This window comes from Postia placenta (genome assembly GCF_002117355.1).
Source record: "Postia placenta MAD-698-R-SB12 unplaced genomic scaffold POSPLAscaffold_12, whole genome shotgun sequence".
Lineage (NCBI taxonomy): Eukaryota > Fungi > Basidiomycota > Agaricomycetes > Polyporales > Adustoporiaceae > Rhodonia > Rhodonia placenta.
The window spans coordinates 359,069-374,416 of record NW_020169843.1 but is presented as its reverse complement, the minus strand read 5'-3'; the positions used below and the strand labels follow the sequence as shown (position 1 = coordinate 374,416).

General features: G+C 53.2%; 7 protein-coding genes across 7 annotated transcripts; 4 read left to right on the top strand and 3 right to left on the bottom strand.

Annotated features, from left to right (window-relative positions):
• Nucleotides 1–32: 32 nt before the first annotated feature.
• Nucleotides 33–2,910, top strand: POSPLADRAFT_1150023 (hypothetical protein; the record flags this gene model as incomplete). Its single annotated transcript, XM_024486370.1, has 10 exons — nucleotides 33–170; nucleotides 215–278; nucleotides 335–642; nucleotides 699–812; nucleotides 966–987; nucleotides 1,520–1,858; nucleotides 1,913–2,278; nucleotides 2,497–2,540; nucleotides 2,688–2,731; nucleotides 2,781–2,910. 10 exons carry the CDS (start codon nucleotides 33–35, stop codon nucleotides 2,908–2,910), a joined length of 1,569 nt encoding a protein of 522 aa, XP_024336102.1.
• Nucleotides 2,911–3,227: 317 nt separating this feature from the next.
• POSPLADRAFT_1150825 (hypothetical protein) lies at nucleotides 3,228–5,068 on the bottom strand (the record flags this gene model as incomplete). The annotated part of the gene is made up of 9 exons (XM_024486464.1): nucleotides 3,228–3,441; nucleotides 3,495–3,633; nucleotides 3,689–3,842; nucleotides 3,896–3,924; nucleotides 3,981–4,075; nucleotides 4,130–4,435; nucleotides 4,491–4,624; nucleotides 4,675–4,868; nucleotides 4,921–5,068. 9 exons carry the CDS (start codon nucleotides 5,066–5,068, stop codon nucleotides 3,228–3,230), a joined length of 1,413 nt encoding a protein of 470 aa, XP_024336101.1.
• Nucleotides 5,069–5,338: 270 nt separating this feature from the next.
• POSPLADRAFT_1150574 (hypothetical protein) lies at nucleotides 5,339–6,062 on the top strand (the record flags this gene model as incomplete). The annotated part of the gene is made up of 4 exons (XM_024486431.1): nucleotides 5,339–5,467; nucleotides 5,531–5,589; nucleotides 5,643–5,857; nucleotides 5,911–6,062. The coding sequence occupies 4 exons, from the start codon at nucleotides 5,339–5,341 to the stop codon at nucleotides 6,060–6,062; spliced, it is 555 nt and encodes a 184-aa protein (XP_024336100.1).
• A 103-nt stretch (nucleotides 6,063–6,165) lies between these two features.
• On the bottom strand, nucleotides 6,166–8,359 carry POSPLADRAFT_1184011 (hypothetical protein; the record flags this gene model as incomplete). Its single annotated transcript, XM_024489051.1, has 10 exons — nucleotides 6,166–6,347; nucleotides 6,403–6,519; nucleotides 6,579–6,748; nucleotides 6,809–6,941; nucleotides 7,005–7,194; nucleotides 7,256–7,396; nucleotides 7,449–7,613; nucleotides 7,666–7,767; nucleotides 7,823–7,963; nucleotides 8,015–8,359. The coding sequence occupies 10 exons, from the start codon at nucleotides 8,357–8,359 to the stop codon at nucleotides 6,241–6,243; spliced, it is 1,611 nt and encodes a 536-aa protein (XP_024336099.1). The 3' UTR covers nucleotides 6,166–6,240.
• Nucleotides 8,360–8,570: 211 nt separating this feature from the next.
• Nucleotides 8,571–11,355, top strand: POSPLADRAFT_1184007 (hypothetical protein). Its single transcript, XM_024489050.1, has 11 exons — nucleotides 8,571–8,969; nucleotides 9,019–9,205; nucleotides 9,263–9,326; nucleotides 9,382–9,419; nucleotides 9,471–9,576; nucleotides 9,937–10,190; nucleotides 10,243–10,687; nucleotides 10,749–10,765; nucleotides 10,827–10,856; nucleotides 10,907–10,968; nucleotides 11,025–11,355. The coding sequence occupies exons 1-11, from the start codon at nucleotides 8,722–8,724 to the stop codon at nucleotides 11,254–11,256; spliced, it is 1,683 nt and encodes a 560-aa protein (XP_024336098.1). The 5' UTR covers nucleotides 8,571–8,721; the 3' UTR covers nucleotides 11,257–11,355.
• Nucleotides 11,356–11,387: 32 nt separating this feature from the next.
• POSPLADRAFT_1150091 (hypothetical protein) lies at nucleotides 11,388–12,839 on the bottom strand (the record flags this gene model as incomplete). Its single annotated transcript, XM_024486379.1, has 6 exons — nucleotides 11,388–11,549; nucleotides 11,607–11,727; nucleotides 11,789–11,940; nucleotides 12,000–12,288; nucleotides 12,337–12,454; nucleotides 12,518–12,839. The coding sequence occupies 6 exons, from the start codon at nucleotides 12,837–12,839 to the stop codon at nucleotides 11,388–11,390; spliced, it is 1,164 nt and encodes a 387-aa protein (XP_024336097.1).
• A 150-nt stretch (nucleotides 12,840–12,989) lies between these two features.
• POSPLADRAFT_1172558 (hypothetical protein) lies at nucleotides 12,990–14,190 on the top strand. Its single transcript, XM_024488188.1, has 3 exons — nucleotides 12,990–13,248; nucleotides 13,307–13,369; nucleotides 13,435–14,190. Exons 1-3 carry the CDS (start codon nucleotides 13,233–13,235, stop codon nucleotides 13,974–13,976), a joined length of 621 nt encoding a protein of 206 aa, XP_024336096.1. The 5' UTR covers nucleotides 12,990–13,232; the 3' UTR covers nucleotides 13,977–14,190.
• Nucleotides 14,191–15,348: the final 1,158 nt, after the last annotated feature.

Here is a 15,348-nt window from a genome sequence, read left to right as displayed (position 1 = left end):
ATCACCTCAGCTCTGATTCCAGCAAGCCCGCCATGGCGTACCCTGCGTACGAGGCATACCCTCAGCTTCACCGCTCCCTGTCCTATGGGCAGCAGTACGGCTACCCTCGTGGCGATTACGCCGCCTACGATCAACCGATGGCCGCGATAACCCCGGGCGTGTACGGAGAGGTACGCATGCTTGTTCCGACATTCCAGCCCTCAATTGACTCCAGTGTCAGACGTATCCCCAAACCACCTACCCTATTTATGCCCCACAACGCACAGCTAGTCAATACGGTCAGTGTCGGAAACCTCTTGCGTCGGGACACGATGCTGATACAGGTCATATGTAGCATACGATGACACGAATTATCGGGACTCGTACTTCCCTGAACACTATCAATATTCATCCTCCGCCTACGGGACACCTCACGCGACCCGCATGAACCGCCGCAGATCGTCGATGTCTCGTCGGCGCATGCATCCCGATGGCTATCGGCGCATGGGCAGCACGCTCATCAAGTTCAAGCGCAAGGGTGGTTTCCGCTCCGGAATCACCCTCGGCGAGGCCATGTCGAACGCCCACCTTTCTGGAAACGACTCGTACACGATCTACGATCTGAATGCTGACCACAGGGGAAAGATCGTTCTCAAGCTCCGGGTGAGTAGTTGGGCATCGCATATTGAGTCTCGAAAGTGACTCATCGGCGTGTTTAGTGGACGGGCTACACGTCGATGACGTACGAGTTGCCTGTGGACGGTTATGATGGCCGTGTCGAGCTGCAGACGCTGGCGAGGAGGGTAGCACGAGCATGCGTGCACTTCATTCAAGTGAGTTCCCACTCTCCAGACGTGACCAATACGAATCGAGATACTGATTTATATGCTCTAGACCAACATGGTTCCTGTATCCTGGGACCGCGTGATCTTGTATCACCTTGAAGAGATATCCGTCGGAACGTGGCAGCCTATTATTTCTTCTAGCTGAGCTTTTTCAAACGTCTGAGTGCGTGTTGCTGCCTGACATAGAAACAATGACTAAAAGCATGGGACCGAGAGCCGTTTGAAATTTCTACCTTTATTGTATACATGGTCTGGCGCAGATTTTATTACTCGTATGTAATTGTAGGATCAACTTTGGTTACGCATGCAAGTGTAATGTACACTGCCAAATGTCATGGTGTCGAGATGCACATGTAAGGAGAGTGCCCATCGCCACTCCTGCACGCATCCCCACGCACCGTCTCCTCGTGTCGAATAACAAATCAGCGATCTTCTCCGTCATAGTCGTCGCAAGCTACCTGCACCCTCTGTGACGACACACTTTCCCCTTGTTTCATTCAAATGAAGGCCTCGATGTTACGGTCAACTTGCCTGAGTTCTCAAAGCGTCCACACCGTCACTCGGCGATCACCGTTCCAAGTATCGATCAGATCTTAGTTCTCCGGACCCACAACTTCAGACCACCCACAACGACAACCTCTATAATGCCACCACATGAATGGCAGACAACGTTTACGATGCCATCGCCTGCGCAGCCATAGAGCTTTATACCTCTTTGCATCATAAATTGCCGGACGGAAAATACACGATCGTGGCCTCCTTTGTCCTTTCTCGTCGAAAAGCCCTCAAAGTCATCTCTCTTGCCACTGGTTCGAAATGCCTCCCAACCGAGAAATTCACAGAGGAGGGAGACGCGCTACATGACAGCCACGCAGAAGTTCTCGCTCGCAGGGGTGCCCAGCGCTGGTTTCTGGAAGAGATCCAGAGGATCAGTTCTGGTGAACACGACTCGCCTTGGGTCCGAAAGACAACGGATGATATGTTCGAGCTGTTGGATAACGTAGAAATAACTTTGTACATCTCTACTGTCCCATGTGAGCTTTCTGCTTCTTTCCCTGCTCTTATGTCCCAATTAATAGACTGATCAGGCGGTGATGCCTCGACTCGTTTTCTGGCCTCGTTTCAGGATACAGAGATGGCAGCTCTAAAGGACTCGACTAAATTTCCAGAGCTTTTGCCCAATGTCGCATCGAGAGGCAGAGACAACTACTCGCTTTATGGGGTCTTGCGCACCAAGCCCGGACGCGCAGACTCACCTCCTACTATATGCATGTCTTGCAGCGATAAAATTGCTCGGTGGAACGTCTTGGGTATACAAGGGGCCATCGGATCTCACTTCCTACGGCCGGCATATATTTCGACTGTCATTCTCGGCGAGGTCGAGGAGCACAGGCAAGATATGACCCTAGAAGAATGTCAAAGGGCATTCCATGGTCGTCTTGATGCGTTGGACTGTAAGCATTCACACCACATTCAACCTTCTTTTGTACGTCCCAAAATTTTTATCATCATGCGCCGCAGCAGGACAGCTTCCAAGTGGCTTCAGGATCAATCGCCCCACGATCCACTTCACTCGTATTCCGTTTCCGCATTCCCGCATAGTGCTGCAAGCGTCATCCTCCTGCAATGATTGTATGTCGCCTCTTGTGGGATCTGCATTTTTCTCAAACAGATGTCCTAGCTGTGTGCTGGATTGCGGATTCTCCGAAACACGAGGTATTGATCAATGGCTTGAGGCGCGGCATATCCCCCAAGCACCGTTGTAATCCCAAATTTAGGTATATATCCTGAAATCAGCTTTGTGTTGTTATGGGTTTCTAATCATGTGCTAGACCCCTGCTGTGTAAGGCCTCATTCTTGCAGTTATACCAACAGACAGCAGAGAAACTGGCGCCGCCAGCCCCACTGTGCGTTGGTCTTCAAAATCCGCGAACTCTCATTCACGGACGTTCTTAGAGCAAATTACTATGTAGCAAAGCAGTCTGCTAAGGTGTATCAGTTAGCAAAGAATGTCCTGCAGGGTTGTAGTAGCCCCTTCGCCGGATGGATCACTAGTGGAAAACGTTGGGAAGATTTCAATTGCTGAGACATCTCTGCCATGCTTGCGTCGGTCGTACTCCACGTTCAACCAATAGGACACTTAGCTGTGCGTGATGCGGGAAAGCCTGCATCACTGTTCCTCCCTTCTTGGCAGCAATATAACATTCATCCATCCGAGAAACTATCATAACAAGTCGTCTACATGTTTATCCCGGGTACAGGAGAGGCGGATGGTACAGTAAGGGTGGCATGGCAGGTCGTAAAAGCGCGGACATAAGATTAGGAGATAAATCGGATCAGAAGAGGGCATTCCGGACACCCATGTGTATGCGGATGAGTCTATAAGGCGGCAATACACATTCTCTACTGAGTGTGTCCGTTGGCTTTCGTAAGAGTGTCGAGGGGTAGATCCGTAGTGGATATCTCTGGAGACAAAGTCTTGGCTACGATATCAGGTGATCCAGCAACAGTGGACAGGTCGTCATCGCTCTGTGGGCCAAGGATGGGACTTGATCCCTGAGACCGAGATGTAGCATCCGCAAGTTCCTTGCGTAACGCTTCCAGCTCCTTCTCAAACCTGAACGAGAAGGAAACGTCAATGGAGCGAACGCCCAAAATCTGGATACATACTTTCGGCCAAAGACCTCAATATAGAACCCGCCGCCATTCCAGACACTGACGGCAAAAATGAAGATGAGGAATGTACCACTCCAGAATGAACTGTCGTAGAGGAGGAAGACGGCAGGCAGCTCTGTCAGGACAGTGTACGCTACGAGCAAGGAGCTTAGTGAGGAACCAGATAGACCAGGTAGCTGTAACCATACCAAACTGTCCTGCCATGAATGCAAGTTCCCGATATTGGCGTGGAACTCTAGCCAACGCACGGCCAATCACGCCTCGCCTGTCATTCAGCAGGAAGGTAAGAGAAGTTGTACGCTGTCCAGACTCAATCTTGGTCCGGCGATCGACGAGGACAAACTGCAAATATGAGTCAGGTCACGAGAACTCCCGCCCAGTGCAGAACGCCTCACCTTCCAGTAGAGTCCTTGCCATATCAAATCTGGCGCCTTCGATCAACGGCTCGATCACATGAGTATGTAAATCGCTCGTGCGTACAGATGATCCCGCTCAATAGCATCGCTCTCATAGGCTGAAGGTGCGCCAGTTCCAACAGGGCAGGGAAGCGGCGCTCCGCGTTGGGATAGAAGTGTCTATTATCAGATAAGATGACTATACGGAGGTCCCTAATAGGACAGAACACCCACCGAATGACACTGAACGTAAGCGGCGGATAGACGTGGATGAATAGCGAAGTGACCTTATCAAAGTCGTGGAAAACGAGACTGTTCCTCCATGTGATCACGGCGGAAGCAAGGGATCCATGTGATAAACAATAGCAGGCCACGAATAGGGCCGAGCTCGAGGGGAGAAACCAGATGTACACAAAATTGAGAATGTTGGCGTAATAGCACAAGTCGAACAAAAAGTAGTGCCATGCTCGCTTCTTGTACAAGTATAACCGCATGGGAAGGTAGTATGCTGCTTGCAGAGTATATGCGACGTGTATCCACCTGTCACAAATTTCAATTAGCGACGATCCTAGAGGGTGCGTGCTGCATCACGCACTCTGGCGCCATGCCAAACATTAAGGACGTGAATAGCAAAGACATCACGCCCCAGAAGAACGTCAGTTTTTCGCGTGTCCGGACAACGTTCGCTGTGTGCCAGGCGGCCGCGAGGGAGATCAGACGTGATGAAACCTAGTGCCATCGTTCAGATTGGAGCGCACTGAAGCAGTGCTGGATTGCACAACCTTTACTTTGAACTTCTGCATATCGCGTTCAAATTGCTGGCTTGTACTCGATGACGGTCTCCTTTTGAATAAATCTTTCTTGAACATCTCATTGAGAGTTTCCTCTGCCCGAATCTTCAACCGCTCGCTTTGCTTCGATAATCGGCGCTGAAGTAGATCGAGTCGCGAATCGAAATAGGTTTCCATTGTGTCTACGCAGCAAGTTTGAGTTATTTAGACAGGCACAAGGATGTGTTGACATACCGAGTAAAGTGAATCCACCCGCCCAATCCGCGATTTCATCTCGCGCAAATCGTTCGAACGGAACGGAGAAGTACCCTAGACCAGTTGTTGGCATATCTGCTGTGCGCAGAGGTGGCGACGGTGGTCGCGACGAGGATGGCGTGTCCATGGCAGACATTGCGCTCAAGAGTCGTGATGCAGAAAGTCCAGTATAGAGTGTTAAGGCAAAGTTCTCGTGTTGGCAGTGGCACGTACACCTGCAGCGCGACGTACACTGACGCACAACCGCGGTTGAGCCTGCTTACGTCAGCAGGTCACGTGCATGGCGGGGCAGCATTGGACAGAGTCTCCGCCATTTCAAAGTCCGCCAGGAAGGCTTATGTATATACGGCCGGCCGCATTCGTCCCTCTGAAAGTCGCTCACACATCTTCACCCACAATGTTGCGCGCATCCCTCACCAAGACTGTTCTCAACGCTGCCCCCCGCGCCAGTCGCATCGCGGCTAGGCCGGTGCTTGCTCGCGGATACCACGAGAAGGTCATCTCTCACTACGAGCAGCCGAGAAATGTGCGTCATGTTTCGGTCTGGGCGGTTCCAGACATTATCTGATAACTTTGCTCTGCGCTGTAGGTGGGATCTCTGCCCAAGAACGATGTTGATGTTGGCACTGGTCTCGTCGGTGCACCTGCGTAAGTGACGATCCTGTGTACAGCATGAGGTTCTTTAGTGACGGTATTTGCAGTTGCGGAGATGTCATGAAGCTCCAAATCCGAGTAGACGAGAGCGGCATCATCTCCGATGTCAAGTTCAAGACTTTCGGATGCGGCAGTGCGATTGCTTCCAGCTCCTACATGACGGAGCGAGTGAAGGGTCTGTCGCTCGAGGAGGCCGAGAAAATTAAGAACACGGAGATCGCAAAGGAGTTGTGTCTGCCGCCGGTTAAACTCCACTGCTCAAGTAAGCCGTTTTGTTTTTGTTGCTCGCTATTTCCGGTTTGACATGTCGTGCAGTGCTTGCAGAGGATGCCATTCGCTCTGCTATCCGGGACTACCGCTCAAAGCGGGCCACCGCCTCTAACCCCAAGCAAGCCGGTTTCATCGATGTTACGCAAAGTGCAGTGACTGGGGAGACCACGGCAACTGCGCATGCACCTTCGGCTTAATTCTCGCCGTGCCATTCTTTCCATTCTTCGCATTAGCTACATACCTATCTATCCCCTGTATGATTAGTGCTGTGTTATGTAAGGATAGTGTGTTATTCTAGTGGAGTTGCCACGATGAAATCACACAGCATGCATTACGGAAGAACGGGAGTCATTACGAAGGCCTTAAGACAGGTGCTCATGCACCTTTCTGCCCAACAAATGAGAAGGTACCCCCCGCAAACCACCGCTCGTTCGCCTCCTTAACGCGTTGTGCCGCAGCAGCGCGGTTGGTCAACTCAAACCCTAGCATAGTGATAGGTTGGAGACGTGATGAATGTAGTGCAGTTGATTGACTAACCTTGTATGGGTGTGACAGTCAACGAGGTCGCAGTACCGGACATCTGTGTTTGAGTCCCAGATTGCCCTGCTCTAGTCAACGCTGCGGTGCGGAGCTTGTTCGCCTTCGACAGTTTGGCTGAATTGGTCACAGAAGATCAGCACTATAGCCGCACGCATCAGCCGTGGGTCAATTACCTCGACTCTTCGCCTCCCCTACGCCCGCCCTGACCTTGCCTGAGCCAATCATACCAAGGCCCTTAGTCTGGTCGAACGCGCCAATCTCCTCCTCAGCCTCGCCGAATGCCATGCGATTCTGGAGCTTGCGAAGCTCCGTCTGCGCGTACGCCTCCTTGGCCTTCCTCGCCCTATAACAACCGGCGCGTTAGTATGTAGATCCACCAATTGGAGTGTGCCTGGCGGCTGACCGTTTGCCTCCACGTCGCTTCTTCGGGCCGTCATTGGGTATCGGCAACGCCTTCACAATCTTGCTCGGAGGCGGCGCGGCGAGCCGATCAATGTGTTTCTCAATCTTATCATGGAGCTCCTCCCCATATGAGCCTGTGACAACCACCGCGATCCATGAGTAAGGACACAGAATGGCGACTGTATGGCTACACTCACCGTCTCTGCGCTGTCGTTCGAGGTCCATCCTGGCAGCCAGAGCGCACTTTGCACCCACAGTCCGCTGAACCTTCATGCGGTATTCAGGAGGTGTCTGCTGGATCAGCTCAGACTGGTATACAAACCCAGTATGACGGCGCTGAGTTGCTGAAGAGAACCCCGCTGCGATCTTCCGCTGGGCTCCCAGCAGCTATCAGGCATGCAGATCATCAATTGGGGTCAAGAAGCAAAGTAGTAGAGCCGTTACGCACATAGACGTTACATGCTGGCATTTTTGCAATCCCGCCAAGGCCTCCAGCGACACCCAACAACTTGGCGGCTGTAGTTGTACCGACAATAGCTGATAGGTTCGGTGCGAGAATATTCATGCGAGAGCTAACGTACATGAAAATCTGGACCGCTAAGAGTCAGATATGCAGGAAACATCTCAGGGATGTGGCGTACCTTCTTTCTCGCCTCCTCAAGGCGATCGGCGAGGTCACAAGCTCGTTGAACAGTCTGCCATTCCGCTTCTGACAATGTTTGTCCGGACGTGGTCGTTGCGGTGACGAGGACACTCATGATGATGGCAGGCGGTAGGATACCGGCTAGGTCGACTTTCGTCGGGTCCTGGAGAAGCCAATTATTATGTAGAAAACGCCCAGGCATAGGTGGGACGCACCTCAGCATTTCCTAATGCCCGCACGGATCGAATGTACATGGCCGGATCACCGACTAACTGCTCCAGCTCAGGGAATTTGGGTGCGTAGTGATCTCGGATGAACTGAGCAAGACACACGTTGGTGGATTCAGCAAGTGCAGAACAGATAATGACGGACCTTGTGAACGACAAGAATTTCATTGTCAACGTCGACAGACAGATTGTTAGCTTGTACAATCAGGTTGTACTCTGGGTTCATGTGTGCAGGCTGTAACATCTGCTCCGGTGTACTTGGATTCGCCTGGTATTTTTCGATTTCCTACCGCAGGAAATTAGCATGACTACATTCAAACATCAGACAATTACGAACCTTGAGAATATCGTTCATGCGCTTGCTGCCGTCGAGCTTCGCCACTTTCCGCACGTCCTCTACGCCTCCTAGTTCCATTCGCTGCACCTCTTCTACATCTAGCTCCTCCGCGGGCTTTATCCCGCCCTCGAGCACAAGTCCACCGACAAGCTTGTCCTCTTCCGCACCTTCGGCTTCTCCTTCTCCTTCAGACATCTCGTCGTCGGATGGTGCTTTGCGCTTGACGCCATTAGAAGGACCAGCCTGTGGCTCTGTCTGTTCTACGTGTTCTGTCTGCTCCTGGTCTTCCTCGCCCTCTGAGAGACCGTCGAGATCCGCCAAGAGTTCGTTCGCGAGCGCGCTCATAGCTAGCCAAATACGTGCGTGTGGTATTGAGAAAGGAGCTGAGCGCTCAGGACAAACGTCCACAACCCTAGGTTAGGGTCTAGACTCAGGCACGCGACGCTAAATGCGGGGTAGCGACTTCCAAATTCGCGAAATTCGGGCGGACCCATAAACAGTTGCTTGGCGAGTGGCACCGTTTGACCACATGTGAACGTTTTCCGGGAGCCGCCATCAGGTCCGCCTATGTACTGAAGGCGTGAGAGAGCTCAGGAGGTTGTCCTGCCTTCGACCCAACTTACTCCGCCCTTTTTGGCCCTCAAAGCTTGCTCACGGCCTGGTCTATACGACAAGTGGATATATAATCATCTGGGAACTCTGTCGGGATGCGTCTAGCTGCACAAGCCAGACTTTCACGACAATGGTGCTGCTCAACCGTTTTACGGAGGGCTTACCACCCGTCCGTCCTGCCGTCCCTGATCTCAACGTCTTCTCCGGAATTTGTCGCTAAAGCAGAAGCCATGGACGCCCTAGTTGCGGACCTTGACGCGAAGTTGGCCAACGTCCGACTGGGCGGAGGAGACAAGGCAGTCCAGCGTATGCGAACAGCCGGGAAGAAGCTACCTCGAGAAAGGTCATTGTGCAGAACAGTCAATATAAACCGCGTTTAACATTCTTGATAGACTGTCTCTCCTATTGGATCCCCATACTCCATTTCTCGAGCTCTCGTCCCTGGCTGCCCATGACGTATATTCAGAGTATGTACCTGCGGCAGGCATCATTACCGGTATAGGTCGTATATCTGGGCGCGAATGCGTCATTGTAGTCAACGATCCTACCGTCCGGGGTGGATCTTATTACCCCCTCACGGTCGGTGCCCTTCGCGATCTTAGTGTGACGTGATCAATAATGTTCACGCCCGCCTAGGTCAAGAAGCAGTTGCGAGCGCAAGAAATTGCTAGAGAGCACGGCCTGCCTTGTGTCTACGTTGGTATGTCACTACACAGCAGTTGCTAGTAGCTGTCTGACCCGCACTTCGGGAACAGTTGAATCTGGAGGTGCCGCGCTACCGCATCAAGCCAATGTAAGAATGTGAAATATCGGGATGGATGCGCATGCTCATATTTTTGGATAGGTATTCCCAGACAAGGAACACTTTGGGCGGATCTTCTACAACATGGCACAGATGTCTGCCTTGGGCATCCCGCAGATTGCCATAGTCCACGGAATTTCAGTCGCAGGTCAGTGGAGTGCATAAAAGTCACGCGAGACGGGCCACGGAGCGCATTTAGCTAACGATGATAGCAATCCCAATAACGATGAATCTCCTCGCAGTTGGCGTTGGGATGAGACATAGACAGCAGTTATACGGAACTTACCGCCGAGCCCTTGCGGCGACTTTGTGGCGCCATCACATAATGTATAGGCCCTCCTGTGTCTCGTTCCAGGAGATCTATCGTTATTGGGCTGGCTAGAACATGATTTGGGCCGCTAACAAGTTCTCCTTCGAATTTGCCGAATTTGCGCGCGTGGAACCCATATTTATCCAATCACCATCCCATTCGTTATTCATGAATCTTCCCTAACACGGCCCCTCACAGGTGGCGCATATGTCCCTGCAATGGCGGATGAGAACATTATCGTGCGTAACCAAGGGCGCATCTTCCTTGCAGGGCCACCCTTGGTCAAAGCTGCGACAGGAGAAGAGGTTGACGAGGAAACCCTCGGTGGCGGTCAGATGCACTCGTCCGAGAGCGGCGTAACAGACCACCTCGCGAAAGACGACGAGCATGCCATCGCCATCGCACGGGGCATTGTAGGCGACTTGGGCAGAGCCGGGGGCCAGGAAGTCCCGGTGAGTCCTCCCGCGCTCCTGCTACGAACGGTCTCCCGTGGAACGTGAACAGCCTCCCGCAATCCCCGAGGACCCGCTCTACCCAGCACATGAGCTGCACGGGATCGTCGGCACCGACCTGCGGCAGGCGTTCGACATGCGCGACGTGATCGCACGCATCGTCGACGGGAGCCGGTTCCGCGAATTCAAGAAAGAGTACGGCACGACGATGATCACGGGCTTCGCGCACGTCCACGGCTACCCCGTTGGGATCGTCGCGAACAACGGCATCCTCTTCTCACAGTCTGCGCTCAAGGCGACGCACTTCATGCAGCTGTGCTCGCAGCGGCGCATCCCGCTGCTGTTTCTCGTCAACGTGACGGGGTACATGGTCGGTTCAAAGGCCGAGCGCGGTGGCATCGCGAAGGATGGCGCCAAGATGGTGCGCGCGGTCGCGTGTGCAGACGTCCCGAAGCTCACCGTCATCGTGGGTGGGAGTTATGGTGCGGGTAATTATGGTAAGCATACCATACGAGTTGTTATTGGCGTTGGAGATATCTCGCTAACAGCCTGAGGCAGGAATGTGTGGACGTGCTGTGAGCTTCGTGTCCAATATCTGCAGTCATAGCTGAGCTGATATTGATCAATTTGCTGTAGTACTCGCCCCGGTTCCTTTGGATGTGGCCGGTGCGTTCGCGATCTCGCCGCGCGCCCTAAATTATTCACTGTTGCAATAGAACGCCAAGGTTTCTGTTATGGGGTCCGGTCAGCTGTCACAAGTGATGACGACCGTTTCAAAGTGCGTGTCCCTCTCCGCTGTGTCCTGTTTGCGCTGATATTCCATTTGATTAACAGGGATCCGTCTAAACATGCGAGCCTCAAGGCCGAGATCGAGGAGCAGTCCACCGCTCTGTACGCCTCGGCGCGCCTGTGGGATGATGGTATCATCAAGCCCACTGACACGCGCGATACGGTCGGCCTCGCACTTGCACTCGCAGCACGAGAGCGGGGTACAAGTGCCGCAGGCAGTCGTGGTCTCGCGACCTGGGACGGCGACGCTAAGGGCTTTGGTGTCTTCAGAATGTGATCTACTTTCCGCGATCACGACAGGACTGGGACTCTGGGGCACATGTACATTACGTCATTTGGAGTTGCATCTAATGGTATGCTTCAATGTTTTGTTTGGATACGTCCGATAGGAAACACTGTCAAAGAGTATCACGAACGCCTCCTCTTCCTGTGCGAGATACCTTCATCCTCGTCGACATCCATGGCATCGTCATTTTCGCGTTTCGCGTTTACTGTAGACGCGCTGGCCCGCGGGGGACTGACCCAAGCATTGAGCTTCGAGTCTTCACCGCCAGTCAGAAGGACGTTGTTCTAGGTAAGTAGCGACAGTCAGCGGAATTATCATATGCAGAAGCTGCGCGAGCATACCTCTTCGTCCCAGAGGAAAGACCGAACGACATCTGAGTGACCAGTCAGCCATGTTTGGGAGAGCACCCAGGGTGCATTCGCGTCTGCGAATGTAGGGCGCGATACGAGAGCTATGTCTCCTCTGAGAAAATAGCAATTTAAAGACCTTGTTCGGATGACCCCGTGATATAAAGCGCACTCACTCGTTAGATCCAAGGAACAGACTGAGGTCGTTATCTGCTCCGGCGGGAATAGAAGAGTTGTTGTGAGCGCCGATGAAGTAGTCGGTCACCCATGTTCGCTCTCCAGTGTGTACTGATGGCTGCCGAACGTCTGCGTCCTGTACGAAATCGAGCTGTACCGTGCCGACACGTCAGCCTTTGTGATATTGCAGATACAGAAACTGATACTGACTTCGCCGGACCAGACACTGAATGTCTCCATGTCGCTCGATGCCCAGATGCCTGTCAATCCTGACTGTCCGTGTACCCAGCCCGCCTGCGCGATACTGCATCCCCAGTTGCCCACATGCAGACCTGCCTCATCTTCGTCCGGTTCATCCGAATTTGAGGTGGATACAAGACCGTCGGATGACACCGAAAGGAGCAGGCTTCCGTGAGTGCGAGAGAAATGCACAGCAGTGATATCGTCGGAGTGAGTGGAGGAATGGGCACGAAGTGGCGCAGCAGGATTGCGCGGGTCCCTGTAGAAACATCAGTAGGCGCTATGGGGTTTTAAGGTGTGCGCGCACCAATAGAGTACCGAAGCATCATCGCCCTGCAATTCTGTCCCGGCAGCAATGGTCATGCCATTTGCGGAAATGTCACAGGAAAGGAGAGCCCGGGGCCTGCCGGCCTGCAGAGTAGTCACTATTCATAATGACTGCTTGAGTTCAGTCACAATCCCGGCGCGTGCGGGGGTCATCGGCTCACTTATAGGCTGGCCTGGAGAGCGTGCGTCCCATGCATGGACCACGCCGTCCTTGCCGCTGGAGATGAGCACCGGTGTCAGACTCCCAGCGAAATTGTGTGCAGATCGGAGTGCTGTAATGGGGCCTTCATGCTTCGTGAGTGTTTGCACCTTGTCTAGACGCGATTTGCTGAAGAGATGGATGCTATCGTCCGGCGAAGAGGCAGAAATGGCGTAGTACGAGGGCAGCGAGACTATGGACAAGACATAAGCCTCGCCTGGCAGCGTCGCTGTCTTGATGGGGGCAGAGAGAGACTGAAAGGACGGGGACTCGAGGAGGGACATGGTGGCCGCAAAGAGAGTGGACGGTTTTCCCTGGCGGGATTAAAAGTGGGTTGCCTGATCGGGCAGGATTGATGGCGGCTATGGCTGGCAGGTCTGGAGTGGCTTGGCGCCGTGGGCAGCGTCGCGCCCGTTGTCGTTTTCCCCTTATTTCGTCCCTTCATCCTCCTCGCCGCCCGCTCTGCCCCCGTCGCTTTCACTGTCTGCGACATCCGCGGCCTCGCATCTCTGACTTGTTCTTGCACCCCCACACTCATTTCTAACCCACACTCATTTCGGCCCTTGCTCTCGGCTCCGACCCAGTCGCGTCTTGAGCACCGTTGCAGCATATTCCGTGTCGCAACATAGACTCCATTCACCCGCACCATTTGGTCCATTTCAGAAGCTTTTCTCAGCATGCGTCGCTCAGGTGGTGCGTGTTCTGCCAAATATGTGAGTCTTCCCAGTCTTCATGCTGATGTCTGTCACAGGTCCTCCGCGTCTTCACCGCCTGCCTCAGCGCCTGGATTACACACTCATCCCGGCGCCTCTTGGTGAGTGCCGCTCATCTGCGTAAGCCTGCCGTATTCTTACCACCAGCTGCGCCGGTGCACACAAGATTTATCGTTGCCCCTGGTGGTTGAAAAGGCACCTCTGCCCGCGATCATTGTCACTCCATCGTCTCCCTCGCACGATGGCGACTACTCAATCGCCTTCTTAATGCCCCCGCCCAAGCCAACATTGGTGCAACGGATGTCGAAGCTTGTACCCTCGCTTCCCCGCCTGCCCTCGCAGATTCAGCTACCTATTACGCCCGCTCAGCCCAACTTCGAGCATGCACCTTCGGTTTGCAAGACGCATGCGCGTGCGACAATCCTGCTGCTCTTGCTGCTGTTCATCATGGCATGCCATGTCGTTATGCACGAATTGGCATCCATGCGCCCGCACATGGAGTTTGGGATGCGCCCCGACAACGATATCGTCAACTTCAGCCTCGAGCATGTGGACATGCCGGCCGACATACATGTTGCGAAGGACACAGCCCCGCCGTCGTTCGGTGGATGGTTCGACCTGAATGCACTCTGGGCTCCCACGCACACTGCAGACTCTAGACAAACCCTTGATTTCGTGGTCCGCGAGGCAGACACAGGGATGCCGTGACGTTCGTTAGGAAGGTCGACAGTCCGAACCCTTGGAAATGTACCCTCACATTCTTACTTCACGACGTGTCATGTCCATCGCAGTTGGGTCACGTTCGCTTGAGTCGCTTCGCTACAGGGCTGCTTTTAGTGTACGGAATTTCGTTCTCAATGTCAGCTGCTGTATTTATTGGTTTATAAACAACATTGGATTTAATGGTGGTTCAGTCCATACTTTTCTTTTCAACGCGTTATCCGTTCTCGCCATGTCTGCACAGAGGATCCAGTCATCCAACCCCTGTTATTTTTCCTGTACGTTCAGACCGATCCCGTTTATTTGCAGGCACAGATTGACTAACTGATGATATTTTGCAGGTCATAACACAATGTATTCTGACGGCAGTTGAATAGATTTTTCTTACCGTTGACGGTCTCCATAACAGCATTTGTGTTATAGAAATGCAAAAGCTGAGTTGACTCGTCGCATTCAATGTGTGTGGCTGGTCCTGGTCACAGTATTCCAATTCATAAATACAATTCGGCTTCACGGGCTGTTCCTAGCGAGTGCTGTACCTTGCGCCGATCACCTCTCATTTCGGCTCAATCCTGTGTTTGCTCATCTCCGCTGCACACTCCAGTCGGGACCGAGGTCGAAGCTAAGCTGATTGCAAATACCTCCTGTACCGTCCCGGTATGGTTTGGTTGACCCCATGTCCTGTTGTTTGTATACTATGCTGACCTTGATCGTCTGCTCTCCTCAATCCAGATATTTCGGCATTGCCCCGTTCAGCCCGGTGACCGCACACCTGACTGAGTGTACAGTAGGCCTGAGGTCTTGTGACCTCTTTTGGTTCTGTCGCTTCGCGTTGTCTCCGCGCCCTCTCACCCTAGCAGATCGTATGGACTCAGCTACATGGACACTTACTGAACGGTTACTACGGTAAGCGCAAGACTTTCAGGAGGTGTAGAAGACATCTGCCATCAAATTCATCCGTGAAGTTCACAAACGCGCCACGGGCGAACGTCGGTGCTCCAACCTGTGGGCGCAGCATGATCCCCGGTGATTTTCTTTCCAGCCCTGCGGGGTAATGTGCGGGGAAATCGTGCCGGGGAAATGTCGGTAAGATGCCCTCGACCTCCATCCACTCGACCCTAGCATGCACGGTACGCCGTCACCCCGAATAGCAGGATGACGAGCTAGGCTCTGCAGTCTCGTTAAAAAGGCGCGTCGCGCGTAGCCGTGGCCGGCCATCGACAGCCTTTTCATATCCGGGGAAGCCTCTCCCCTGCACGAGCGGGATCGACATTCACGACGGGATACGACCTACCAAACACGAGTCGAAGATGTCCTCGGACAAAGTACATGATGTTGACCACCTCGAACACCCGTCCGA

What these genes read in the sequence shown, in the direction of transcription:
- POSPLADRAFT_1172558 (XM_024488188.1), top strand. An exon ending in ACTCATCCCGGCGCCTCTTG is followed by an intron (nt 13,370 to 13,434) that starts GTGAGTGCCGCT and finishes GGTGCACACAAG; the next exon opens with ATTTATCGTTGCCCCTGGTG.
- POSPLADRAFT_1184007 (XM_024489050.1), top strand. Translation starts at nt 8,722, where the DNA reads ATGCGTCTAGCTGCACAAGCCAGACTTTCACGACAATGGTGCTGCTCA. An exon ending in CCTGCCTTGTGTCTACGTTG is followed by an intron (nt 9,327 to 9,381) that starts GTATGTCACTAC and finishes CTTCGGGAACAG; the next exon opens with TTGAATCTGGAGGTGCCGCG. An exon ending in CCACGGAATTTCAGTCGCAG is followed by an intron (nt 9,577 to 9,936) that starts GTCAGTGGAGTG and finishes GGCCCCTCACAG; the next exon opens with GTGGCGCATATGTCCCTGCA.